At 37.8% G+C, this 27,948-nt stretch overlaps 3 protein-coding genes and 1 long non-coding RNA gene across 7 annotated transcripts; 3 read left to right on the top strand and 1 right to left on the bottom strand.

The window, feature by feature from the left end:
• Positions 1–369: 369 nt before the first annotated feature.
• Positions 370–7,966, bottom strand: LOC136836712 (vitelline membrane outer layer protein 1-like). Of its 3 annotated transcripts, none has more exons than XM_067101215.1 (7): positions 7,922–7,966; positions 4,709–4,838; positions 3,645–3,775; positions 3,096–3,225; positions 2,683–2,855; positions 1,784–1,849; positions 370–636 (listed from the first exon to the last, which is right to left on the bottom strand). In XM_067101215.1, the coding sequence occupies exons 1-7, from the start codon at positions 7,949–7,951 to the stop codon at positions 529–531; spliced, it is 768 nt and encodes a 255-aa protein (XP_066957316.1). In that variant the 5' UTR covers positions 7,952–7,966; the 3' UTR covers positions 370–528. The 3 variants fall into 3 exon arrangements, with proteins under 3 accessions (XP_066957316.1, XP_066957317.1, XP_066957315.1); XM_067101216.1 differs by lacking the exon at positions 7,922–7,966 and adding an exon at positions 7,794–7,813; XM_067101214.1 differs by lacking the exon at positions 7,922–7,966 and adding an exon at positions 5,360–5,440.
• LOC136836713 (uncharacterized) lies at positions 6,468–10,726 on the top strand. Of its 2 annotated transcripts, none has more exons than XR_010852454.1 (3): positions 6,468–6,482; positions 7,976–8,269; positions 10,639–10,726. It is a non-coding gene; the product is annotated as an uncharacterized lncRNA (long non-coding RNA). The 2 variants fall into 2 exon arrangements; XR_010852455.1 differs by lacking the exon at positions 6,468–6,482 and adding an exon at positions 6,755–6,769.
• Positions 10,727–13,373: 2,647 nt separating this feature from the next.
• On the top strand, positions 13,374–17,178 carry LOC136836523 (vitelline membrane outer layer protein 1-like). The gene is made up of 4 exons (XM_067100904.1): positions 13,374–13,529; positions 15,093–15,247; positions 16,511–16,570; positions 17,000–17,178. Exons 1-4 carry the CDS (start codon positions 13,481–13,483, stop codon positions 17,078–17,080), a joined length of 345 nt encoding a protein of 114 aa, XP_066957005.1. The 5' UTR covers positions 13,374–13,480; the 3' UTR covers positions 17,081–17,178.
• A 4,993-nt stretch (positions 17,179–22,171) lies between these two features.
• Positions 22,172–26,584, top strand: LOC136836695 (vitelline membrane outer layer protein 1 homolog). Its single transcript, XM_067101185.1, has 6 exons — positions 22,172–22,354; positions 22,905–23,026; positions 23,621–23,750; positions 24,178–24,332; positions 24,796–24,861; positions 26,352–26,584. The coding sequence occupies exons 1-6, from the start codon at positions 22,288–22,290 to the stop codon at positions 26,433–26,435; spliced, it is 624 nt and encodes a 207-aa protein (XP_066957286.1). The 5' UTR covers positions 22,172–22,287; the 3' UTR covers positions 26,436–26,584.
• The last annotated feature ends 1,364 nt before the right edge of the window (positions 26,585–27,948 follow it).

The raw sequence follows: 27,948 nt of genomic DNA, 5'->3' as shown, positions 1-27,948 counted from the left end.
ATTGTCCGTGACTGAGAGTTTCATTCAGCATTACGCGCTGTACAGAAAACTCGATTGCGCCGAAGAAACTTCGGTGCATTTATTACTTGTTTATCGTTGTGTTCCATTTTGGCTGTCGTTAAGTTCCTTTAGCTCGGCGTTTACTCCCACTGATGATAATACCTTTATTCCGAATCTATCAACTCCAAGAATTCAAAATCCTTTCACCAAATCATGGTGTAAGCTACTGAATCCATCTTTGCTTTGCTTACACCTAGCAGCAAGTGCAAAGCTTATTGAAAATTATTTCAATCGAATTAGGACCAAAAAAAAAAAAAAAACTATCTGATCAAATTAAGGACCGTTACCACTTTATGTAGAAAGAGCACAAATTTATCATTGATTTATTAAGCAAGATCCTCAGTATCATACAGTCATGTCCTACATCTAACCGAGAGATGACCAAGAGGATATATCCATGAAAGAATCAAAACTGAGGCGTCGATGACCTTAGAAATTGCGACGCCGTTTCGTAGTATAGTCAGTCAATCAGTCTGATGGGGGGACAGTAGGGGGCGTCCAGACAGAGCAACAGTAGAGTGAAATGTCGCTGATAGCTGTTGTGTCTTCGATCAGGAAAGGTGCCTCGTATCGTACCTGTACAGCAAAGAGAGAAAGTTTACCTGTATAAGAAAAACCACTGTATAAAACCAACTATAAGCGGATACATATAAGATAGGAGGTCTCGGTCTTCACTAAGGTCCTCTTCAGCTGTACTAAACAGTATTTACAAAGCGCTTAGCCACTGAAGACAAACACGTTTAATTCATTGAGAGAAATATAAGAATTTTATTCAAATATATATCTTTACTAAACGAGTCCACTTCTTGTTTTTCCAGTATCCATATTAAAATAACACAAGATTTCTTCTTAGATATAATGGAAGGGAATGCAAGACTTCTTCTTCCAGCTAATCCCTATTCAGGGCCACTAAAGGAGTACAAGACTCCTATAAAAAAAAAAAAAAAAATATATATATATATATATATATATATATATATATATATATATATATATATATATATATATATATATATATATATATATATATATATATATATATATATATATATATATATATATATCTTCATTAGCAAGTACAGTACTTCTGCTCAAATGTTTTTCCTTGTTAAGTGATTAAAAAACTTTCTGTTCAAATATATATGCAAATTAACAGGGGGTACAAAACTTGTTCAAATATGCAACCTTGAAATGTCACTGAGTAAATGGCGAAAGCGTACAACTAGAACTTTTTTTTTTATCATTGAGAGGACTATATGGCTTGTATTCAAATATACATCCCATTAAGAAAGTATAAGACTTCTTTTTTTTCAAAACTATTTCCTCATTTTGGGGAGTGAAAGACTCGTATATAAACATATTTTCTAATTAAGTGAGTAAAAGCTTTCTGTTTCAAAATGTAACTCTAGCATGAGTAGATGACAGACTTGTAGAACTGAATCAGATTTGCCTTCATTCGAAGAAAAAACTCTTATAGTTAAATTTCTGAATCTGTGAATAAGTAAATAAGGTTATTCATAATAAAATACTTCTTTAAATACTAAGAGAAGCGAGAGGAACGCACCTTCAGAATACGGGGAATCTTCAGAGAAATTATGAATCACCAGGTACGTGTTCAAATGAGTAATATTCTACCAATACGCTATGAGTCAAAGGGATTACTTTATTTCGAGTAGATGCTAAGAGAATCGTTATGAGGAAAGGAGTAAGGAATTTATGTTACCTTGAGACCGCATACTGCTGAGTCGCCGTCACATACTGACCACTCACTCCAGACACCAGGATTCACCTGGAAACCATATTTTTTCTGCTTTAGCGGACAATCGGTAAAATTCGTTTGGATGGTTAGAAACTTATTTTACAAATAACGCTTAGAGAATACGTAAGTAAAATGTTAAAGTTGTTCTATTAAATCTAAGTAAAATATTTGAATTTAGGGTAAATCAACAAATACCTTGCAAAAATGGTAAAGTATTCTATAAAGTTAAAAGCAAATTTTTGAACTAATTTTCAAAGAACTAAACCTTGTACTCATTAAGTTGCCAAACATTAATTTTTGAAGCACTTACATTGTGCAAACATTTACCCACTTATAAATTTTATTATTCACTATTTTCATAAAGTACCTCTGATGAGTTATCATTGGTTTTCACTAGCAGATCCAGAAAAATTTCGGGGGGGGGCACAAATTTTCATATTATCTATCTATCTATCTATCTATCTATCTATATCTATCTATCTATCTATCTATCTATATATATATATATATATATATATATATATATATACGTATATACATATACAGTATATACATAGGTTTTTATCCCATTTTTATATTTCTCATTTATGTTATTAGTATCTAAATCTTCAATATTATTATTTTGTCATTATTTTTCATGGGGGGGGGGGGCACGTGCCCAGTTGGCCCCCACCCCCGGATCCGCTAGTGTTGGTTTTTAATTAAAAAAAACTTGTACTGTGGCTTTTTGATGTGCTGTAAATTGACTTTTATGACTTTTATAACAGAATTCTTTGTACTAGCCAAAACAATTTTGGCAGGGACACGCCCTAACCATCCCAACCTAACCAGCCTGGCTACGCCCACGAACAAATATGACGTACCTCAGTTTTATCGCTAGAGAAGAGTGTCTCATCCATGGCTAGAACTGTGCTCTCTCCATAGTTGCACTCAATCTCTATGTTCTGGACAGCTACGTCATCGGCCGAAGATCCCTGATACGGCAACACTTTGGCCCTCACGCCGGTCATGAGACCGTTGGGACACTCTCTCTCACCTGTAGGAGATTTCGAGCATTTTATTCACCGCCTATTGTGACAGGCTGCGTTTCTCGGATTACGTTATTAAACATACAGTCTTTGAACGACATTTCTTTGTGAATGCACGCAAACAATCAAGATCCTGATATTAGGTCTATTTTTAAGTGATTCGCTTTAATCCGGCGAGTGAAAGAATGAGCCTGAGTATGAATGTTGGCCGTGATAATTTCTGTAATTAGCACAATTGCAGGTCTTACCTTGCCAATCGCCTTTCTCTCCGATCTTTGAGACGATGTACCCAGTGTGTTGTCCAACATTATTTACGCAGTACAGCTTCACAGCGTTGATGGCAGTTTCGTCTATGTGAAGTATAGAGTACGGCTCAAACTGTGAGATTGGAGGAGTTCCAACGTTATTAAACAGCCATAAGAGTGCGGAATGAAAATCCTTTATGTTCTATGATATATAATTATGAATACGATATCCAAGATAGATTTACTCTGAGTTTATGTGAAACAAAAAAAGAGAATGCTTAATTTAACTTTTATATTTTCCTCCATTTCTAGACAGGGCAGAGTAAAGTGAAATCAAGCATAATGGCATTATGGAGTTTATAGGCCTAAGAAGCACTACAACAGAAACGACGCTCATTCCGAAAAACGTTTCACATTTATTTATAAAAGAACTTGGGATATCCGAAGATACGGAAGAGAAGATTCCATTTCTCAAATGAATATTTCCAAAACGGTACAAACAGGAGACAATACTTAAGGAGAAGAAGAAGAAAAAGAGAGCCGGAGACTGACCAGAACTTCAATGTTGTTGACATAACTTCCATCATAGCAGTATTCGATGTCGGCCCACTGTCCGAAATCCAATCCATTGCTTATTACAAGGTTTTTGGTTATTAGGCGGTTTGGATCTTTCACTCCAGCAGCTGTAAATTAAAGAATGTTTATATAAGTAAAATGCTGTAAAGCAGATAAAGGAATACACATGCATATATCTATTTGTGTAAGCATGTGTAGGGCTATACATTAATCACACTAATATATATATATATATATATATATATATATATATATATATATATATATATATATATGTATAACATATATACATATGTATGTGTAAATATACATATATACATATACACATATATATGAATACACACACACACCACACACACATATATATATATATATATATATATATATATATATAAATGGGATACCATCTTTCAAGCATTAGGCAACATATAACCCATTAATGTCTAATTCGTTTTCATTTGGGAATAAACTACACCAAAAGGGAATTAAATGTGATAAGTCTTGCTACCCTAACCATGATTCGAACCTATACCTTTTGGGTATGGAAGTACAGAGCAATGACTGTAGCCACACAGCCATCTCAACCGTGTCCAGTCTTACTACAGTCACGTTTGCTCTTAACATTCCTAAGGCGTTTGAACAGGGCCTGGCATAAGGCCGTAATAGTTAAACTTCATGGTCGAGACGTGAGTGTGAGTAAATGCACACATATATATACATCTATATATAATATATATATATATATACAGTGTATATATTGTGGTTCGGATTCCACAATAAGCTGTAGGTCCCGTTACTAGGTAACCAATTGGTTCTTAGCAACGTAAAATAAGTCTAATCCTTCGGGCCAGCCCTAGGAGAGCTGTTAATCAGCTCAGTGGTCTGGTAAAACTAAGGTATACTTAACTTATATATATAATATATAATATATATATATATATATATGTATATATAACTAGTATATTAATAAATACACATTAACCTACATTCTACAGACAGTATTTCTATATACAGTATTTGTAGCCTACTACTATCGTTACCTGCGCAGCCGCAGAAGAGAACGCAGATGGCAATAAGTAGAGAAGTCATATTATCGTCTTGTTGATTCGGGAGCAACTGAGCCGAGTGCCCGTGCAAGACAAAAATGAAGGTCGCCTTGCGCAATTTTGGCTGCCCGAAAAAAAAAAAAAAATAGAGTACATTTTGCGTCTCTGGTTATCATAGGTTTTAGTCTTTATTTCCATACTGAATTGTTTGTGGGTGCGTGTATTTTTATGGTACATGGGCATAGTCTAAGTGACCTCATCTAAAACTTACATACGGAATACAAGGGATTAGGAGAGAGAGAGAGAGAGAGAGAGAGAGAGAGAGAGAGAGAGAGAGAGAGAATGCTGGGTAATTAAACAAAAGCATCCTCTGCTAGCGATAGTGAAGTGTACAGAAAATGTAAGGAGAATAAAAATTTATTGGAACAAGAAAACTAAAAAATCTGAAAATTTCTGTCCATATAGATTTTAGAAATGACAATTAATTGTCGCGAATCTGGAAATCTATGAAGGTTACTATGTTAAAAACTTCAACAATAGTAATTTGAAGTGAAGTGAATACTTTATAAGTCAGTGTAACAGCAATAACACAACATTTTCTATAAATGTAAACACCCAAGCCGGAAATAAGTTTATATTTAATACCGTTGCGTTTTCTTCAAAAAATGAAACAAAATCTGGTACACAAGCTTCGCTCAGTCCGTCAACCATTGTCAAGATGATCACACCAGATACAGAGGAGATACAGTACAAATTATTAACTGAAAGCAAGGGACTGAAATATAGACTGATATATATATATATATATATATATATATATATATATATATATATATATATATATATATATATACATACATATTTTCTTCCTTCAACTTCCAAGCCTTGGAATTCTCTTTCTGCTTCTATTATCATGGCATTTATAACCCATTCTCTAAGAATAATCTATTCTTTCCTTGGAACACTGAACATGTTCACACGCATTCAAGCTTACCATGAAAATACACATGAAAGCACAGCCAAAATCGACCTTATTCTTCATAAAAAAAAAAAGATAAATAAAAACAGCTTGAAAAATTCACATGCTTCTTTGGAAATGTCCTTTCTGTACCCTACGTAAATGCTCGTCATTGGTGTAGGCTTCTTGCGCTTTTGCGATTGTCAGCAAATGTCGTTTTCTCAGAGTCGTTTGAAGGACGGCAGAGACAAAGTCTGCTTGATAGATTCAAGTGCCTGGGTGCTCTTCGGTTCAGCAACAGATGGTGATAATGTCTGAAAGTTATCCTACATCTTCATCACCCTAAATCTAACATGATATGACAAACGCTATTTAATATCTTGACCAACTTCATCATATTTACATCGTATATTGCTTCTTCTTCTTCGTTTAACGTGCTTTTTCCCATTTTTCATATGGGGTAAGCACGATGCCTTCTTTTGAAGGACTTTGATTTGGCGTTGGGGTAGGCCGTAGCCTCGATCGGCTGCCCTGCCTGACATCGCTTAGACCTATACTAATCTAAATCAGGAACCTAAATTGAAATGTTTTCTCTATCGTCTTCGTCTAATTAGACTAAATCAACTCGTTTGCCTGTTATCGTTTTTTGTCACCTGGCGTTTCCCATATTGTTTGTGCCAATTGTATTCATCCGCCAAGAAGCTTCTACTGTACGTTTCCCAAAAGAGCCGGCCCAACGCATAAGCGAACTAAGCGGCTGCTTTGGGCTCCCACGCCAACAGGGGGCCACCCAAGAGCGCTTGGAAAATAGTAAATTAATTAAAATTAGAAAAGCAAAAACGCATAAATAAAATGCAAAATAAGTAAAAAATACAGAAAAAATTATCCAATTTTTGGATAAATGTATTGGAATCCAATACATTTAGTCATGAGCCGCCACTGTAATCTCTCCTCCATTTTATTGTACTCGTGGTGCAACTGGAAATCCATTTGATTAACGCGTGAAGTCAAGATTAATTCGGCAGCTGACCTACTGCCATGTCTCAAAAAAGAATTTATTCCTCTGAAATGTGAAAAATAATACTGGACCCTATATGGTTAGTGATGCATTTATAGCGCATGAAATTATCAAATATTCAAGAACAAGTAATAGTTAAGCACCGGTGGTGGTGGTGATAAGGGTGCCCCCAAATCCAATCCTGCTGAGGAAGGCCCAATGAAGACTTGGGCCTGCCCTATTTCCCAAGCCACACTACATGCGTATATATATATATATATATATATATATATATATATATATATATATATAATAATATATATATATATATATATATATATATATATATATATATATATATATATATATATATATATGTGTGTGTGTGTGTGTGTGTGTGTGTATGCTCGTTTGTGTCGAAACCAATTATCCGTGCAAAAGTTGGCTCCAGAAAGAGTTAGCAAATCCGGTTCTCGGCAAGCTTTTTTACAGTTGCCTTAATGTATCTTCTTCAACTATTTCTATCAGTCTTCCTTAACGCATCCAGCCTTGTTTAAAGATTTGGTTAAGGTTTTTTTTTTTAAGATTTGGGTAAGCATTCACCTTTTAGCTGTGAACAACAGTTATCGGAGGTGAGCCTAGTATTCATACACTCCCACCACTGTTGACTAATTTCTAGGTACCTAATTCACTGGTGGGACGGAAGTATAATAAAGCTTAGAATATATATTAGTAATTTACAATCAATACTCTTAGAATTATTCCTTTGTGACCGATTCCTTTTTTTTTATTATAAATCTAGTTTAACAATGACCTCCTTGAAACATTTTTATTAGGATTTTTCATTCTTTGAAATACGTATGCCTACGAACGATTCTCCTTGGAATAAGTTCCCTTAGAAGCTTTATCTTAGAATGACCTCCTCGGGAGTTAATGGATTGTACTAGAGCCATTCTGAACGCCTGTTTACATTTGGGCTTTCGTGTCACACGGAACGCTGAGTCATTCTCCTTTTCACCACAATGATGTGGCAGAAAACTTTAGACAAACATGCAGACGGACACATTACAAGAAGCCGATATATTACAGAGACCGTGATCGTGGAGCGAAATTTTCCTACTCACCGTTTATGTGATTCCAAGAGGAAAGAAGAATACGAAATGAATACGTACGATTCGGCAAAACCCTTTAGCTAAATAAAAAAAAACTAAAAAGTTCGTAGGTAAAGTTTTGATACCATCCGCCTACACACCGAAATTCCGAAGCTAGGCAAGTGATACATCCCTTATCGTTGTTTACTCCGCAGAATCACGTGACGTACTACGTTTTTCCTTTCTTCAGTCGATCAGGACTGTAGTTATGTAAAGAAAAATCTAGACAGATGACATAAAGAATATGCTGTATTGATGTTGCTTTATAAAAAAAAAAAAAGACTCCGACAAAAAGATCTCACTATAAAAATCTACGAAAAAATGGAGGAAGAATGCGCGTATTTCAGTGACCTCCAGATGTCTCTCATTCCTTCACTTGCCTCCGACGGACATGCTGCCAGCCGCTTTACTCTTCGTCCTCTTCAGTTGCGTCCTTCTTGGACAAGCAGGTATTGTTATTTGGTTACCAATTTGCCCTTAAAAGGACTTAAAGGATAGAAACCCAGTTTGAGAGTTTGTCCATAGGATAGAGACCCACTTTGAGGGTTTGTACATAGGACAGAGACTCACTTTGAGAGTTTGTATACATAGGATAGAGACCCACTTTGAGAGTTTGTATACATAGGATAGAGACCCACTTTGAGAGTTTGTACACAGGACAGAGACCCACTTTGAGAGTTTGTACATAGGATAGAGACCCACTTTGAGAGTTTGTACACAGGACAGAGACCCACTTTGAGAGTTTGTACATAGGATAGAGACCCACTTTGAGAGTTTATACATAGGACAGAGACCCACTTTGAGAGTTTGTACATAGGATAGAGACCCACTTTGAGAGTTTGTACATAGGATAGAGACCCACTTTGAGAGTTTGTACATAGGAGAGAGACCCACTATGAGAATTTGTACAAGGATAGAGGCCCATTTTAAGAGTTTGTACATAGGATAGAGACCCACTTTGAGATTTTGTACATAGGACAGAGACTCACTTGGAGAGTTTGTCTACATAGGATAGAGACCCAGTTTGAGAGTTTGTACATAGGATAGAGACCCACTTTGAGAGTTTATACATAGGACAGAGACCCACTTTGAGAGTTTGTATATAGGATAGAGACCCACTCTGAGAGTTTGTACATAGGATAGAGACCCACTTTGAGAGTTTGTACATAGGATAGAGACCAACTTTAAGAGTTTGTACATAGGATAGAGGCCCACTTTGAGATTTTGTACATAGGATAGAGAAGCACTTTGAGAGTTTGTACATAAGATAGAGACCTGCTTTGAGAGTTTGTACATAGGATAGAGACCCAGTTTGAGAGTTTGCACATAAGATAGAGACCCGCTTTGAGAGTTTGCACATAGGATAGAGACCCAGTTTGAGAGTTTGCACATAAGATAGAGACCCGCTTTGAGAGTTTGTACATAGGATAGAGACCCAGTTTGAGAGTTTGTGCATAGGACAGAGACACAGTTTGAGTGTTTGCACATACTCCTAGTGTAAACTTTCTTTTACAATGTTATTAATGCATTTCAAGCTCATTTATGAAATGTGACTTTCATGAAGTGAGATAAAGAAATTGCCACGTTTAGGTTATTCGGCGTTTGAATGAAACCAAAAAAGCTACGAATTAATAATTTAATGTCACACACAAAACCAGCATCTGATTTCTGAGGGAAGAACAACGTACCTTTGCCACCTTCCAAGAAGAAAGAGGTCTAAATTCCAATTTAGAGCAGGGTCGACGACTAGACGAATTTCTTTTTATACTGACATAATCATCAGGAAGGGTATGAGAAAAGCACCCCAAATAGGAGAGCTGATGGCCAATATAAAGCCTGTAAACTATGAAATGGAGTTAAGAATTTACATCACAGATGAAATATAACAGTCAAGTTTCCAGAAGAAAATTTACCAATGAAAAGCAGTGTGATATCTCCTTCACAAGTTTCCAGCTATGCAGACCATCTTCAATTTAGGTGGAATGTTACGGACATGAGACTAACTTCCATTATCACAGCCGCTACAGCGTATAAAGGCCACCGAAAATAGATTTATCTTCCGGTGGTCTCGGTATAATGCTGTATGAGCGAGGCCCATTAAACTTTAACCATGGTCCGCTGGTGGCCTATCCCATATCCTTGCCAGAAGCACAGTTATCGCTAACTTTTACCTTAAATAAAATAAAAACTACCGAGGCTAGAGGGCTGCAATTTGGTATGATTGATGATTGGAGCGTGGATAGTCAACATCCCAATTTGCTACCCTCTAGCCTCAGTAGTTTTTAAGATCTGACTCTCTGAGGGCGGACAGAATAAAGTGCGAACGGACAGACAAAGCCGGCGCAATAGTTTTCTCTTATAGACAACTAAAAAACAAATCATATGATCAAATTTGGAGCGAAGGGGTTTAACAATACACATTCGCATATGTTTTCAACATAAAGCTCTACCGACAAAGAGTAGTAATCATTTTTGCGTTACCTTTTTCTAAATTCTCTGCATAAGAAAAACGAAGAACGAATATGAAATTTTAAGTACAGAGGGTCGTTATCTAGGACTAATATTTCTTGGTGGTCATTATCTTTATGATATTTACGGTCTTTTGTTTATGTTTTTACGGTAATCGCCAACGGCCTTGTACTAAACACGCCGCAAAGGTGGATACTATACTGGGAAACTCCTGGTGGTGCTATCAACGAAAGATACTAATTATTATTATTATTATTATTATTATTACATATTAGTAGTAGTAGTAGTAGTAGTAGTAGTAGTAGTAGTAGCAGTAGTAATTCTCAGTCCACTTTACTTCTCACTACAGCTGATCGGCCCACCACGAGAACTCTCTACCTAGACAACGGCTACGACGCTGGTAAATGGGGTGAAGACGAATTTTTTGTGAAGATGGTCCTTTACGAAGATACAGTTGTTACATAGTAGTAGCAGATTAATGATTTAATACAATAATAATAATAATAATAATAACACACATAATATGTAATAATAATAATAATGTTAAATTAAAAAAAATAAATTAGAGATCTCACAAAGATTCGGGACATTACAGCTAAGCAAGAAAAATGATTTAGTGTTTACATCTTAACAAAACCCTAGTCCCCAAGCAATATTTATTATTATTATTATTATTATTATTATTATTATTATTATTATTATTATTATTATTATTATTTGCGTGAAATTATAGGACATACAAAAAAATCTATTCTGACAACCCATCATGTAATTTATCTTTCTTATATTTTTGCTTATCTGTTGCCTAATTATTGTTATTTATCAGTTAATTGTTATTCTCTTTTCTCCCTTTCCTTTTATATCCAATTTAGACATTCTTTGGGTGCAAGCTTTGTAAATCACGGGATTTTAGGCTTCTCCTAAATGACTACATGGTTCACCATAATGATAGTTATGATAATAATAATATTCTGTTAAGAAGGATGTCTGTCTGCACCACGCCAGTTAATTTTATATTGAGTCTTCACAGTTTTCCTTATAATTCTTTTCTCTCCTACGTTAAAATCGGTCAAGTAACTGGCCAATGTTCATACTTCGATAAAGAGAAATACACTAACACTGACCAGTTATTGACCAATTTTAACGTAGAGGAGAGAAGAGGGATAAGGAAAATTGAGAAGAATCATTATAAAATTAACTCGCATGATGCAGCCATGGTTTTTAACGGAACGTGTTTCAGAGAAGGTCTACTTTCTTATTATTATTAAGAGTTTGTTGGCGGGCGCTACGCAGGCTGGAACTCGGCGCTGCTGTCTCCCCTACCCTTACGATCCACTACCTACGCCGCCCCCACCCGGGGTGGATGAGCAGGTTTGCAGGATGAGGAAGGATGTCTCCCCTACCCTCCCGTTCCCCTACCTACCCGGTCCCCACCCTGGGTGGATGAACAGGTTTGCAGGAGAAGGATGGATGTCTCCCCTACCCTCCCGTTCCCCTACCTACCCCGCCACAACCCGGGGTGGATGAACAGGTTTGCAGGAGAAGGATGGATGTCTCCCCTACCCTCCCATTCCCCTACCTACCCCCGTCCCCACCCTGGGTGGATGAGCAGGTTTGTAGGATGAGGATGGATGTCTCCCCTACCCTTCCATTCCCCTACCCACCCTGCCCCCACTCTGGGTGGATGAGCAGGTTTGCAGGATGAGGATGGATGTCTCCCTTACCCTCCCATTCCCCTACCTACCCTGCCCCCACCTGGGGTGGATGAGCAGGTTGCAGGATGAGGATGGATGTCTCCCCCTCCTCCTGTTCTTCTACCCCGCCACAACCGGGGTGGATGAGTTAGGTTTGCAGAATGAGGATGGATGTCCCACATGCCCTCCTGTTCCCCACTACCTGCCCCCACCCTGGGTGGATGAACAGGTTTGCAGGAGGAGGATGGATGTCTCCCCTACCCTCCCGCTCCCCTACCTACGCCACCCCTACCCATGGTGGATGAGCAGGTTTGCAGGAGAAGGATGGATGTCTCCCCTACCCTCCCATTCTCCTACCTACCCCGTCCCCACCCTGGGTGGATGAGCAGGTTTGCGGGGGGAGGATGCATGTCTCCCCTACCCTCCCGTTCCCCATTTCCTACACTGCCCCCACTCTGGGAGCATGAGCAGGTTTGCAGGATGAGATGGATGTCTCCCCTACCCTCCCATTCCCCACCTACCCCGCCCCACCCGGGTGGATAAAGCAGGTTTGCAGGATGAGGATGATGTCTTCCCTACCCTCCGTTTACCTACCCTGCCCCCACCCGGTGGGATTAAGCAGGACTTGCAGATGAGGATGGATGTCTCTACCCTCCCATTCCCCTACCTACTTGCCCCACCCAGGGTGGATGAGCAGGTTTGCAGGAGGAGAATGGATGTCTCCCTCACCCTCCCATTTCCTACCCCCCTGTCCCCACCCTGGGTGGATTGCAGGTTTACAGGATGAGGATGGATGTCTCCCCTACCCTCCCGTTCCCCTACCTAAGCCGCCCCCACCCGGGGTGGATAAGCAGGTTTGCAGGATGAGGATGGATGTCTCCCCTACCCTCCCATTCCCCTACCTACTCCGCCCCCACCCTGGGTGGATGAGCAGGTTTGCAGGAGGAGGATGGATGTCTCCCCTACCCTCCCATCCCCTACCTACGCTACCCCCACCCGGGTGGATGAGCAGTTTGCAGGAGAAGGATGGATGTCTCTACCCTCCCATTCTCCTACCTGCTCTGCCCTCACCGGGGTGGATGAGCAGGTTTGGGGAGGATGGATATCTCCCACCCTCCCGTTCCTACCTGCGCCGCCCCACCCAGGGCGGGACAAACTAGTTTGCAGGGGGTGGGTGGCCATTTCATGTCTCCCCTACTGTCACCTGGGAAGACAAACAAGATCCACTCAGGAAGTTATTATTATTATTATTATTATTTATTATTGTATTGTGTGTATTATTAATCTTAGACACCAGCTGATCCCAACTCAGATACAAAAGGATAGCTGGTCGAGATGAGGCCAAAAAGAAAATAAAAAAAAAAAGACTCGGTAATAGCAACAGTGAATTTAACCGTTATCTTCTCCTTTGTGCAGTACAAGGAACACTCGCTGCTCGACATCGACGAAAACGCCGTGAACACCGTCAAACTCTACTGCTCCAAAACGGACGGTGTCATGACAAACTACATCACATCGACCGTTGGGAAGGAAGGGGAATGGCAAGGTAACGTTTCCAAGTTTCAAGCGGTGAACTGTAGGTATTACTTGAGGTTCTTTGCAGCAACCCCTTTCATTCCTTTTACTGTACCTCCGTTCATAGACTTTTTCTTCCATCTTACTTTCCACTTTCTCCTGACAATTGTTTCATAGTGCAACTGCGAGGGTTTCCACCCGTTACACTGATCAGAACTTTTTGCTCTCAGTTTCCCTCTCAGCACCGAATGACCTCATAGTTCCCAGAGCTTGGCCTTTGGCTTCAATTTTATATTTCATTACATTTCAATACGCCACTCTGTTAGTGTATGTATTTGAAGATACACACACGTACACACACTCTTAAGGTCTGGTTTCCATACAAGTATTAGAATGTTTATCATATGAAGGGGCGTCATTTTAAACTGCCACTAAGACTCAAGTTGCCCTCCCAGTCTCAACTCCCCCCACGCCAACAAGTCTCAACTTGACCCCCCTCCCCCACCCCCAAAGCCCCAAGAGACAACAGCGGCTGGTTTTCCATTATTCCTACCGAAATTCAAATGTGTCATCACATTTGATTTATAAAGTATATTTTTATTAAAATGTAAAAACAAAAGTCTTTTCTTTTTAAATGTGCAATCATAAATAAATTTATATGAAATTTCTCGGAAACATTACGTTTCTTGATCCTTGTTTGTCTATTAGCTACCCGTGATGATGAGGGCAGCCGATCGAGACCACAGGTCACCTCAAAAGCCAAATCAAAAGTCCTTCAAAGAAGGCATCGTGCTTTACCCCATACAAAAATGGGAATAAAAGCACATTAAAAGAAGAAGAAGAAGAAGAAGAAGATGATGAGATGAATAAACAGTAGTGGGAGTATATAATATTTGCTGAAATACTCTTGCTCATGTGGCTTCAAAGAGCACATAAAATGACTCAACATCAAAAACCCCGCTGATTAGGTTCCTTGCTCATACCAAACCGTCTTTGCCCCCCGCCCCCCACTAAAAAAATCTGAAAATGACGCCCTGAACTCATATGGGGTACATTCCATAAAAGCCTGTGTATGCCTTTAGTATTAATACGCTCTTTGGATGCATGTACGTATATACAACTCGAAATTGCCAACATGCTGAACTAATACGCACTTTGTGTGCATACATTTGATCTAGAACTTTGGTACAGCAAAAGAATTAACATGCTCTCGCTTTATGCGTGTTCGGATATATTAGCTATTAGGATGGAAAGCTTAATGTACTCCTTTTATGTAAAATATATACGTGTGAAGCTTGGGTGGAGCAGAAGTATAAATACGTTTTGCATATGTATGTTGAGTAAACTTAAATAGGAATATGTATATATATATAATAGTATTTGTATTCCTATTAAAGTTTGAATATTTTGTAATTATATGTGTGTGTATATATAGATATGTGTGTGTGTGTGTGCGCGTGTGTGTGTGTGTACACGCACACTCGCAATACATGGAGAGAGAGAGAGAGAGAGAGAGAGAGAGAGAAATCTCACTCCCCTAACGAACACGACCAAATCTATTCTTATACCACGACATTCCGCAAAAATTCCGCAGGAATGAACGGATGCAGTGAAGGACTCATGACTGGCATGAGGGCCAAAGTCATGCCGAATCAGGGACTTCTGGGAGACGACGAAGCGGTGCAGAATGTCGAGATGGAATGCGACGGAGGGACGAACACAGTCTTGGCCATGCCCGAAAAGCAGAATGTAAGAAAACTGCTTTATCTGCTGAATATAATAATAACTGGAAGGTGTGACCGCTATGGTATTGTTGGAAGAACATAAACACCATAGTGCAAAGTACTGCTGTTTATGTAAACAAAACACGAACGTATAATCAATTTCATGCGTGTAATGTGTGTGTTTGTTTGTGCATATGCTTATTCTTGTCTGTTTGTTTGAGATTTCGTTTAAATCGTTAGCAACGACAGTGTAAATTCAAGGTTTTGTAAACCGTTAGCAATTACAATGTAAATGCAAGTGTTTTCGTTTAAATTGTTGGCAATTACAATGTAAATGCAAATGTTTTCGCTTAAATCGTTGGCAATTACAATGTAAATGCAAGTGTTTTCGTTTAAATCGTTGGCAATTACAACGTAAATGCAAGTGTTTTCGTTTAAATAGCTAGAAATGACAAAGTAAATGCAATTATTTTCGTTTAAATCGTTAGCAATGATAAAGTAAATACAAGTGTTTTCCGTTAAATCAGTGGTTCCTGGGGCAAGGTACCGCCCCTGGGGCGGTGGATTGATATCAGGGGCGGTGAGGCAAAAGGGGTGGTTGGGGGGCGACAGGGTGGCATTAAGAGCATTTAATTTTGCCACCAGTACAAAAAAAAAAAAAACACACACAGACTTACAATTGCCGGAACGTGAGGATCTACGACTTCTTAGTGGTTCCAGCCTGATGTGGAGAAACCGATATCCCTGCAGTGCCACACACCTATCCCATAACAGTAATTGTGAAGACCAAGTTTACTAAATTAAGTATTGTCTGTGAAATACATCTTCGAGTTTAATATTTTGCCAATTTGGAAACAAACCGTCCCAAAATAATAATACTCGCGTGTAATATCGGCGGGAGGGCGCTAGGAATCCATCTGAAGCCAAGGGCGCCGGCCTGAAAAGTTAAAACTCTGGTTTAAATCGATACAGACAAAGAAAATGCAATTATATCTACTCAAACTCACTTAATTCCATTTTACCCCTTTTTAAATCAGGAATCCCTTTGCTTAGTACGAACAGAAACAACAGTTATCTATGAAATATTGTTATACTGTGACCGAATAATATTATAAGTGATGAATATCCACAATTATGTGTAGTTCAACACTTTCCTCTTTTGTATTCACTCATGAACATTACTGTGGATTATTTATAACTAGCACTAATAAGAATAGCAATGACAACGATGGTAATGATGATGGTGAGTATGGTGAATATGATGAAGATGGTATCATTCTTATTTCAGAGCACCAACTGGAGTAGCTGGGACAGATGTGGAAAAAGCTCTGCCGTATGCGGAATTAAGGTAAAATCTTGAAATTCTTCAGTAGCTTTCATTTTGATGTGACATCAATGAATAAGAGGAAGTAATATAAATCTTCATATAAAAGTCAAATAATTTAGGATCAAAGCTAAGTAACATGGGTATTCCTGCACTATTGCAACTCGTTATCGTAGGTTAGGTTAGGCTTGAGTTAGGCTATATCAGTATCAATCAAAGCTCCCAAAGGACAATCAGCTAACGAAATTATCTTTTCTTTATAGAAAATGGCAGTAAAGCAATCATTGTATCTTGTAAACTAAAAATATGTACAGTAAGTAGGCATTAGCCTACATAACTATCAGCTAAGGAACTCCCGTTTGAGAGAATTAAAACAATTTTTGATTCAGGGCTCTACAGCCTAACTTAAAAATAAAAAACTCTAACACCAAATATCTCACTTTTTTTCGACAGGTTCGTTATGAAGCCCCCAATGTCATTGACGACGACGTAGCAATCGCTGACATTACGATGTACTGCTGTTCTGTCGAGTAGAGTGAACACTGGAGCTGGCAGTGACCTCCGAAAACAGAGTGGAGAGGAACATGAACATGGTTCTGGAATGATTATTGAATAAAATACAAGGAATTCCAGCGGAAATTTTATTTTAAAATGATCATGCTGGACTATAATAATTATTTTTACTCTCCCTCTCTCTCGTAGCCTACTCACGCACATGAATACACAAATCAATTAATACTGCGGGAAAACAATCTGTAGCTTAGCATTCCAAGCAAATAACCTTACTGGATTAAAAGCATAATATGAAATTAATTTTTTGTAACTTTTCCAGCCAGAAAGTATTAACTTATCGGTTTACATTTTCAAATTTGTCTGAAATAATACTGGACAACCCCTTCCAGAAATTACACAGTTCTTATAAAAAGTTATAGTATTTCCCCTATACGGTAATAAATTCCATGAATGATTAAATACTACCTGTAAGTTAAATTCCACTAAAATAAGTCTCGAATCTCTCGTCCTCGATCTTTGGGACCTCCATACGGTCCTTTGCTATTCTCGCCAGACTTGAGATTTGCTGAGCGTTTCAGAAACAGTGAAGTGAATCCTGCGTCGATTCTACGCTTTTAGCCGGGCTGGGAGTCGATGAGAGCACAAATTCCTTTGGAAGTGGATATCTTACCCAGAGCTTCAAAAAAAAAAAAAAAAAACTGCGAAACCATAAGGAAAGATTGAGTCTAGGGAAGCGGTCAGGCTTAAAATACCATTAGATTAAATATTGTTTCCTTGACTTCTATGATATTGCGAAGGAATCAACAGTGACCAAAACTTCCAAGCTAACTGATAATACCAATTACAAATAGGATGGAGCATACAGGCTAGGGTAGGTAAATTAGCTTAAAATATAAATTATTTAGTGTTCATGGAGTCAAACCACGATTGGCCATCGACATTTCAAGTTAATAGGAATTCATGAATTGGTTGCAAAAATTACTGTTAGAACGAAAATAGAATTTTTGCAATGGAGAATGCGGAAAATGAAATGAAAGTTACCCGCACTCAGTTATTTGAACGTTACTTAATTCAAGGTGTAAACCTTTAACTTTAATAGACGACTTTGGTTGCATTATAGTCTCAGTTAAAAACGCCTTTATTCGCTCCATGTATTACACATTAACCCTACATTTCATGCAGAAGTCTTAGTTGGTCGTTTACTTTCGCCCTCTGTTGACGGTTTTATGAAATACTGGCCACAACTGCATTACAAGGACCTGGAGAACGTTTCCACATCAGTACTAGAGCTTGGTAGGATTCCGTAATTTTCTAGCGTATATATAATTAGAGGCACGATATATGATTATATTTCAGAATTGGTAAGATAAATTTTAGCCATATAGAACATATATTTTAATGGAATAACGTAATTCTTGGCAAAGAAGCTTTATCACCGTGAGGGAAGGTTTGTTTACATTTGTAGACAGCCTTTGTGCTTAGTGATGATGCTGAAATTAGGATACGTAATCATGTATTATGATTATAATATAAAAATGTGACTTTGTGTTAAACCATAGAAAATAATGTCTATAAAGCAGTGCAGGTGAGATAATTCGAGAAATTTACCAAGATAATGAGAAATTTACTATCTTATGCGTCATGTTCCTACGTTAATCATCGAGGGGTTGGTACTAAATATGGTGGAAGCTCAGCTGAAGGGGTTATTCGAATGCAATGCTGCAATTCTCTGGTGGGTCGGGAAGTTGGGTAAAATTCACTGATGTGTTAGGCGGCGGCCTGACTGGAAAAAAACCTCAGGTACAGAAGTGCTTAGGTTCCAATTTCTCTCATGACTTGTGTGGGTCAGTTGGTAGCGCCGTGACCTTTCAATTGAGAGGCTGGGGTTCGTTCCCGAGGCGAGTTATACATTTACCAATATTTAATTTGGATTAGCGTAAAACTTCGAGTAAACGTACGTATGCTTCGTTTACCGAGAACGAGTATTCTGTTACATTCAACTCACAGCTTGCCTTTTCAACTTAACGATATTTACCTAGATCTTGATTTTAGCCTTTAATATCAAGATTTCATTTTTTCTTTGAAGGCTTTTGGTGGGATAACCACTCGCCAAGTTTCACTCGAAGAAATCGAGGAAGAGTTGTTTGTGTCTTATTCAGAAACTGATTACGATATTGATCTTGACATGATGGAAAGTGAGAACGATGATGATGATGATATTTGAGGCTAAATCGGATGGTAATGATTCCAAACCATTTGATATCGTTAGAGGTTAAACTGACCCTTATTAGGGTCATTGGATTTTAAAAATTTGACTCCATATGAATTTTTTCCTGAAAAATATTTGATCATGTTGCAAAAGAATCCAACAAATATCTCTACTATGCCAGCTAGCAAGCCGCCTTTGCCTAAAAGATCAAGTTCTCATCTTTCAGCTTCCATGTACAGTATATAAAAGCTTTTGTTGCAGTTGAAATTGCCAGCTTATGCATAGGATATATTGTTTATGAATTCATATCCAATTTCCTTGAAAACTTTAGACCCTAGTTTGGTTTAGATATGCGCTATAGATGATGCTTACATTATCAGAGAGTTGAAGATAGTTTTCATGATTTTTTAGATTATGTTAATGGTCCAGTTCCCTCAATAAAGTTCACCTTAGAATACAAAAATAATAATAATAGTTTATCTTTTCTAGATGTATTGGTGAATCATAATCCAGATTCCCTTTTGTTCTTATTTGAAAAAAATTAAGTATACCTTAGTTTTACCAGACCACTGAGCTGATTAACAGTTCTCCTAGGGCTGGCCCGAAGGATTAGACTTATTTTACGTGGCTAAGAACCCATTGGTTACCTAGCAACAGGACCTACAGCTTATTGTGGAATCCGAACCACATTATGACGAGAAAATGGAATTTCCTATCACCAAAAATAAATTCCTCTAATTCTTCATTAGCTGGCCGAGACTCGAACTCGCCTAGCGAGAGCTAGCCCAACTCTACCGACCAGCCCAACGATGGAACTACATATAGAAGCTGACTAATACAGAAATGTACATTTCATTTTTTTATATTCCAGTTTCAGGGTAAAATCTCGTGTAAAAGCGCCAAGTTACTTGTCTTCCTAGAATTTGTAACCTTTATTACGCTTATAAAGGATTTCAATTCCAAATATCAGTTTACCTTAAACTGGGTTACCCAAAGCGTTAATTTACTAAAGCATTTCTAGAGCAAAAAGTATGTAATTATCGGGATCCTAAAATAAACACTTGTCCTGCCATATCAGCAGCCATCTCCAACCTAGTTCATGGATTATAATGTCTCGTCTAAAAGCATGAAAATAGTCTTTAATTATAAGATTTCTGCACGTAGTCAGATCATTGGAAATAAATGCGAAAATAGTCTAGACGATAAGGATATGTGAATTTATTCTATTGCACAGCGAAGATTACCTTAGAAAATATACTACGGGGGAACGGGCAGGAGCCTTTCACTTCGCTTTTAAGGATACAAACTTAATTGACAAATTGAATCCATAAAAAAAAATGTTAGCAACACATACCATAGAGTTAGATCGTAGGCTAGATTGGTTGAATGCAGATACACTTTACAGAAGTGGGATTGTGGGCAAATGTAGGGTTTTAGAAGGTGCTCATGTAAACTGAAAGGATACTTTCGACAACAGATCTTTTAATCAAGACGACTGTGTCACCAAGATGGTTTGCGTGATCGCCAAAACAGATTAACGGGTGATTTGAGCAGTTCTTTAAAAGGGAAAACAGTCTTGCCATTCTTCTCTCTCACTAAAAAGTTTTCTGTATTGCATCGTAAATTCTTTTGTTTATTAGAGTTGAAGAGGACAACTGCTCACCCATTCAGAGATCGTGAGAGAATGGTGATAGCAACAATAATAGGCCTAATATAAATAAAATGTGAAGAAAGCAGGCAGCAAATAGAATTATTGCCGGTATTCTCTATGACATTCAAAAGACGCCTTTTCAGTTTATCAGTCATGTCCTCAAAAACACCGCAGTCCAACAGAAAAATAGATAAGGGCAATGTGTCCTAGATTACTGTGAGAATTTTAAAGCTGCACTGAGGTAAGGTTCACATTTCAACAAACTTGAAACGGCGTCTTCAACATGAAAGGGATTTCAGGGTGTGATTACAATGTAATATTACTATAAATTTTTACTGCGCTTTTAATTTGGCGGAGTTTGATGATTGCAGGGTGGATACCACTGCCAATTTGCAGCCCCTAGCCTCAGTGGTTTTTAAGATCTGAGGCGAGACAGAAAAAGTGCGGACGGACAGATTGTCTGTCCGTCCGCACCCTTCTGTCTACCCAGATCAAAAACTACTGCAGCCAGATGGCTTCAGAATTGGCATGTGTTGATCATCCACCCTGCAATCATCAAACACCCAAATTGCAGCCCTATAACCTCAATAGTTTTTATTTTATTTAAGATTAATTTAGCCATGATCATTGCAAATGATACCCTATACCGCCAAAAACAAAGGCCACCACCAGACAACTCGATTGCGTCGAAGAAACTTCGACGCCTTTTTAACATGAAGGTTTTCCTTTAACAGTCGCATTTTTAACTTGCTTTTTGATACCGCGAATAATGTTACTGCATCTTGAAGCCAGTGTCAACTGAATATGTCATCTTTCAATCACGAATGAAGTTATACCTTAGCAGATAGCAAAAAAAAAAAAGAAAAAAAAATATCCTTTCAACCCCTTCTTAAGGTATCTGAACCCTTTATTTAGTTTTTCACACGGTAATTGCCACCTTATCTAGTTACGAGTTTTCTCCTCAATAACCGAATGAAAACACTTTATATTTGAAACGCAAAATGACTTGTTTTGGGTGGGTTTGGCTAAATGGTGTGAGAACAGCGTCAGCCTACGTCAGTATCCCCACTTGTGCCATTGGTCCACCGCCAGCGTAGTTTACGCAAGCCTGCTAATTCTGAACCTTCTTGAAAGTAAACCGTAACTTTAAGACGTGTGCGTTATAATTCTGCCAGATCTAAACAAAAATCATGCTCTTCTTAGAAAAGGCGCTGACATGCAGGAATAATGAAGCCTTTGCGAAGAAGCTGGTAACACGCACCAATACAGTGGGTGACAGAAGCCTCTCACGCCATAGGTGACCTTAGCGTTCGGTATGGGAATGAGCATTCATGTCGCCATTTGTCGTTCTGTGGTCGATGGTTCAAGATGTCTGCAAAAGTATTCTTGGTTCTCGTATGCTTTCTCTTCGTCTACGGAAGTGAGCTGGAAAACGGTGAGTTTAGAAGTAAAAATTATAGCTTATTGCACTACGCCTTCATGTCTCGTCTTAGTTTTCTTGTGCTTGTGCTAATAATTTTTTCACATTTTGTTTGCTGTTCCCAGGGTTTTTACCAAGTTTTCCGAGGGTAAATTGCTTTTTTGGAGCATTGTTGAAGGTGACTGAGAGGTGAAAGGTAAAAGCTAGACCAAGACAAGTTAACCAAGCACTAAACTGAAATGAGATCTGTATACTGTAAAACCACATTATCGTGAAATTAAATAGAATAATTAAATGGGCACTTTAGCTATGTTTCTCCTTCAGAATTTGTTGCTTGAATCATCCAACTTGAATTGTAACTTCAAACAAATCATTCTTTCAAAGATGAAAAACAGAGACGAGCATAGTTGTCTGAGAGAAGTTTGGTTACTGCAAGGAAAAAAAAAGCGCCTATTGGAAAATTTAAAATTCTATACTTGAGTAATATAGAGAACTAAATGTGCTGTGAGAAACTAACGATTCAGCCGATACAAGGAAAATTTCTCGTTGCTTTGTGTTCTTCAAGGTGAGGCCCCAGGACGTCGGGTGACGAAGTCTCTGATGTTAAGCAATGGACTGGACTGGGGTAAATGGGGAAGCGTAGAGTATTGCAAAGACGGATCTTTCGTACAGGATATTGAAATCAAGGTATTATTATTATTATTATTATTATTATTATTATTATTATTATTATTATTATTGTTGTATAAAACAGACGCTGCAGTGGAGGTGCTGCATTAGAAGTGCTAGTGATATTTTCATAAAAAAATATTATTTCATTTCTTGAGCAAAATATTGGCAGTAACACAAATAATTATTAGTTGAAGTTATAATACGGCACTATCGATTGATTTATATGAAAATCTATGCAGAAATCAGTTTGCTTGAAAATTGCCATCACGTAACAAGTATAATTTTTGTTACTATCATTAGTTATTTGAATAAAAAGATTCATGAGGTAAAAATCTAAATTTCCATTAACTTGTGAGGCAAGTATCCAGTGAATAAGAAGGTGTGAAAAATCTTCTACTGGTCATATGACATCGTGATCCCTCAACAGAATAAACCTTTACAATCAACACAACGGCTTACCAACAACTCTCTCTCTCTCTCTCTCTCTCTCTTTCAATTACTCTAATCTCACAAACAATTTCAATGTGTGTCCATTTCTGAATATGAGTAATTTTCAAAGACTGGACATTCCTCATAATGCATCATTCTTTCTACCATCATTTCGTTCAGTTCGAAGACTACAGCTTCCTCGACGCTGACGAGACGGCACTGAATGCTGTGAAGCTTTACTGCAGCACCTCAGACGGCCATCTCACGGGGTATGTGACGTCGACCATAGGGACGAATGGTGACTGGAAAGGTAAGCGAATGGGTTCCCCTTGATTCTCAACTGAGTTAACGAAGAGTAATAGCAAACTGAACTGTATAAACTCTTAATGATAATTAGTATCGTTATTTTCCGTTTAACTTTAGGGACTAATGGTGACTGGAAGATCCTCTTGAACCTAGAAATGAGTTAGGAAAGATTGATAATGAGCCAAACTGATGTTTTGCTGAAATGTGTGTGTTGAAAATCTGTGTCTTGTTAAACCTCTTTAAAAATAATGCTTAGAATCTTGCCACAGATCTTGGAAGTCTGCTGCGGCAGTAGTGTACCACACTGGAGCCATAGTTTGTTATTAAACATTAAGCTGGCCTTATGCCAGCCCGTATGCCAATAGAGGGAGCTGGATGACATGAATACAGATTTCATTCAACTTTTAAATCTAAATCTTCTCTCCCGGAAGGTATGAGGGGCTGTGAAAATGGTCTAATGACAGGCTTTAGAGCAAAAGTTCTACCTGCCCAAGGCGTCCTGGGAGACGACGTTGCCGTACAAAACATTGAGATGGAATGCAACTATGGAGAAAGCACAGTGTTGGCGATGGATGAAAGCGCCAATGTATGTGAAAGTGCATATTCTTATATACTTATATGTCATGGAAATATTCGTAATGTATACATGCACTTAATATCAAAATTTTTGTACTCATATTTCCACCAGACATGCAAATATGTAGGCCTAAAGTACAAACATCACCGTAAGTGATGTCGTAAGTATGGACAAAGCCTTGTGTTAACAATGGGTGAAGTTGTAAGCTATATCAAGGGATGACACTGTCTGGTTTGTAAACACATTTCTTATGCATCATGTAACTGAAAGTGCAGTTATGCCTGTACAATACCTGTGCTATTCCATCATTTTGAGCAACTCTGTAGTATGCCATTGACAACTGTTTTATGAAAATTCCGAAGTCTTTATCAAATTTGGGAGAAGAAAACGCGAGACTGAATAATCGTCTTTAGCCATTTCCTATATGTATAGACGGATAAAGTTAACAATAATTTTTTTTTCATTATTTCAGATCCACGACGGGAAATGGGGCTTATGGGCAAAATGTGATAATAAATCAGCGATTTGCGGAGTTGAAGTAAGTGTCGCTGAAGTGAAACGCTTTGCATGCTTTTATCAGGCCTTTCGAAGATGAGTTATTTGAGGATTTTAGAACCATTTTCTTTTAGTCTAGATGCCTCAGCAAAGAAAAAATATCAAGGATCTAAATTTGGATGTAACTAATATACATATATATATATATATATATATATATATATATATATATATATATACACACATACACACACACACACACACACACACACACACAACACACTCAACATGGCTACAGCTCTCGAAATCATACTCGTAGGCGTCAGGAAAGGCACTCGATATAATTGATAAGTGTGCTAATGCCGACGTTTCACAACTACATCGTTGCATTTTCAAGGCTGAAATACAGCGAGTTGACGCTCAATAATTATTCATAAAAAACATTTATTTTAACAACTAATTAAAAACACTACAGTATTATCTCATTTAAAATGTTAATTCTTTTAAAAATATCAAAGACACCTGACAATAAAAGAAGGACTTACCCAGACGGGAGCTAAGAGGAAACTATTGAAACAAGGAGAGAAAAATATAAAATAAAGCAAAAAATAGATAAGAAGGAGAAAATAAGTTAATGATAAGGCAAATAGGGCCATCAAGTAATAAACAGCTGAGTAGATGATGTATGTGTTTAATGATGGAACAGTTAATTTTAGTGCCTGGTGGCCCTGTTTGCCCTATTGTTACCCTGTTTTTTCCTTTTTATCTATTTTTGTTTTATTTTGTATTTTTCTGATCCTTTCACCAACAGTTCTTTGCGTCTAGGTAGGTCTTCTTTTAATGACGTCATTGTCTCTGATATTTTAAAAGAATGACTTTTTAGATGAGATAATACGTGTTTTTAATTGGTGTATAATAAATGTTTTTATGAATAATTAGTCAGTTGCTGTATTTCGGCCTTGGCATCTGAAATCTGGTGTGAAACATCATGCAATAAACTGTTAATGTACCGAGGTATTTACTCAACATCACTATATATCTATATATATATATATATATATATATATATATATATATATATATATATATATATAATTGGTTAATCTCAGGTACCTAACTCCTTGCTTAGTTCGCTTAGTTCTTAATATGCATAGAGCATCTAAATGAAACCATATTACATCATAGATATAATGCAATTTCAATTCTCCCCCATAGGAAGGTAGTGCCATCAGTGCACCTCATGCATGTACTGTAGGCATTACTTAAGGTTCTTTGCAGCGTGCCTTCGGCCCCTATCTGCAACCCCTTTCATTCCTTTTATTGTACCTCCTTTCATATTCTCTTTCTTCCACTCTTCTTTCCACCCTCTCCTAACAACTGATTCGTAGTGCAACTGCGAGGTTTTCCTTCTGTTACACCTTTCAAACCTTTTGCTGTCAATTTCCGTTTCAGTGCTGAATGACCGGATAGGTCCCAGTGCTTGGCCTTTGGCCAAAATTCTATATTCAGCTCAATTCTATATTGCAATTTCAGATACGTTACAACAAAGTACACCTTGTGGAAGATGATGCGGCTGTGTCAGACATATCCTTGTTCTGCTGTGCACTTGACGAATAGAAAAAAATAAAAACCAGATAACCAAGATGTGCAGTGCCTTTCAGAGACAAAGATACCACTAAAATTTTTTAAAACTATGATTGTGATCTTCAGTAAAGACTAATCTGTATCCACTATTTGATGTATTATATGTTTAAAAAATCGTGAAATTTAGGTTATTTCTACCTTCGTATATTGTGAACATTATGGAACAAATAGCAAGTGAAATTTTTCATTACTGTAGTGTAAAGAGTGATGTAGTCAAGATACTTTTCCAAGATTGTACGAAATCGTATGTTTTTGTTTTTGCTTTTTCTCATTGACATCTCCGAAGTTTCAAGCAGTGAGGTAAGTTAACAGTCACCGAACGTCCTCTTATTTACTGTTATCCCATGTGATGATGTGCATATGTCAATAATTCAGTTATAGGGGAACACACGCTCTTAGTAATGTCGCCTTTCCTTTTATATTTAGTGTTGGCCATATCGTTATAAAGAAAAAAAAAGCCATCAGAACTTACCAATGCGAACCCGAGCTGTTCACCGTAAATACTCGTACGTGTTTCTTGGACACCCTTAACAGCTCTTCTAATTCTCCCCCTCCCCCTCTCCACACTCTTATGAAACGGGCTCGTGAAGATATCGTTTAATTATAACCTTTTTGGGTTGACAGTACAAAAAAAGGTGTTTATAGCCAAATGCAGTACAGGGGAGACAATATGAGAATTCATCGAGACAGTGAGAATTTTCCGTCTTTTGTTGTAATACTACCAGGCCCTCGGGGATGAAAGGAGAAATATAGAAAAAAGACGGTAAATTTCCCAGAATATCTCATCCCCTCGGGGATGAAAGGAGAAATATCTCACCAGTACTGCATTATATAACCCTTTTCTATATTGCTTAGGCAAACATTTTTTTTTTATTAGTAACGAATGTCTTCGTGCGGCTAAATCCTTTACGGTTGCGAAACTTACTCATCCCTGTTCAATCATCACAAATTGCGATCCTTGTATACGCTGTTTGATCCTTGTTAACTTGACAGTTTTGAGTTAAAGTTTGACCTACGGTGAATTATAAGGTGCTAATTAACCTGGTAAGTCTTTTTATAATTTTTATAGTAATCTTGTTTGAGTGTTTTCCTGTAAAACTTATTAAGCTAGTTAAAATCTCTTAGAAGTGCTGAACCCAAGCTACAGTAGGCCTACATATTGTCTTAGGCTAATCTAGCTTAGTCTGGACACCCAGTCAGCCCATACTTAGGAATGTTGGTCTGGGAGCCTTTGTTCCGTAGAAAGTGGCCCCTTGAATAGGCCTAAAACTAAGTTGAGCATGGTGAGTGCAGTGTATTATGCCATATGCCTGGATTCTGGATTGGATAAACACAAGCATGATACCTCACTTGACAGTGTGGTAGTATTTAGGCCTATGTAAAAAAAACGGTTATTTTTCGGAAGACTCCAGCCACCTCCCACATTACAACTTATATTTTTCTTGGATAAAACTCATCAAAACGAAAACTTTCTTCTCAGTACATG

The sequence above is a fragment of the Macrobrachium rosenbergii genome, chromosome 56, assembly GCF_040412425.1.
Source record: "Macrobrachium rosenbergii isolate ZJJX-2024 chromosome 56, ASM4041242v1, whole genome shotgun sequence".
NCBI lineage: Eukaryota > Metazoa > Arthropoda > Malacostraca > Decapoda > Palaemonidae > Macrobrachium > Macrobrachium rosenbergii.
The sequence above is the reverse complement of the archived record's forward strand: the minus strand, read 5'-3'. Positions and strand labels throughout refer to the sequence as shown.

Coding starts and splice junctions, on each gene's coding strand:
- LOC136836523 (XM_067100904.1), top strand. CDS start 13,481: ATGACAAACTACATCACATCGACCGTTGGGAAGGAAGGGGAATGGCAA. Junction 13,530..15,092: donor GAAGGAAGGGGAATGGCAAG/GTAACGTTTCCA, acceptor AAAATTCCGCAG/GAATGAACGGATGCAGTGAA. Junction 16,571..16,999: donor CTGCCGTATGCGGAATTAAG/GTAAAATCTTGA, acceptor TTTTTTCGACAG/GTTCGTTATGAAGCCCCCAA.
- LOC136836695 (XM_067101185.1), top strand. CDS start 22,288: ATGTCTGCAAAAGTATTCTTGGTTCTCGTATGCTTTCTCTTCGTCTAC. Junction 22,355..22,904: donor CGGAAGTGAGCTGGAAAACG/GTGAGTTTAGAA, acceptor GTGTTCTTCAAG/GTGAGGCCCCAGGACGTCGG. Junction 24,333..24,795: donor CGATGGATGAAAGCGCCAAT/GTATGTGAAAGT, acceptor TCATTATTTCAG/ATCCACGACGGGAAATGGGG.
- LOC136836712 (XM_067101214.1), bottom strand. CDS start 5,425: ATGGTTGACGGACTGAGCGAAGCTTGTGTACCAGATTTTGTTTCATTT. Junction 3,776..4,708: donor TCTCTTCTGCGGCTGCGCAG/GTAACGATAGTA, acceptor TTTAATTTACAG/CTGCTGGAGTGAAAGATCCA. Junction 2,856..3,095: donor AGAGAAAGGCGATTGGCAAG/GTAAGACCTGCA, acceptor AATCTCCTACAG/GTGAGAGAGAGTGTCCCAAC.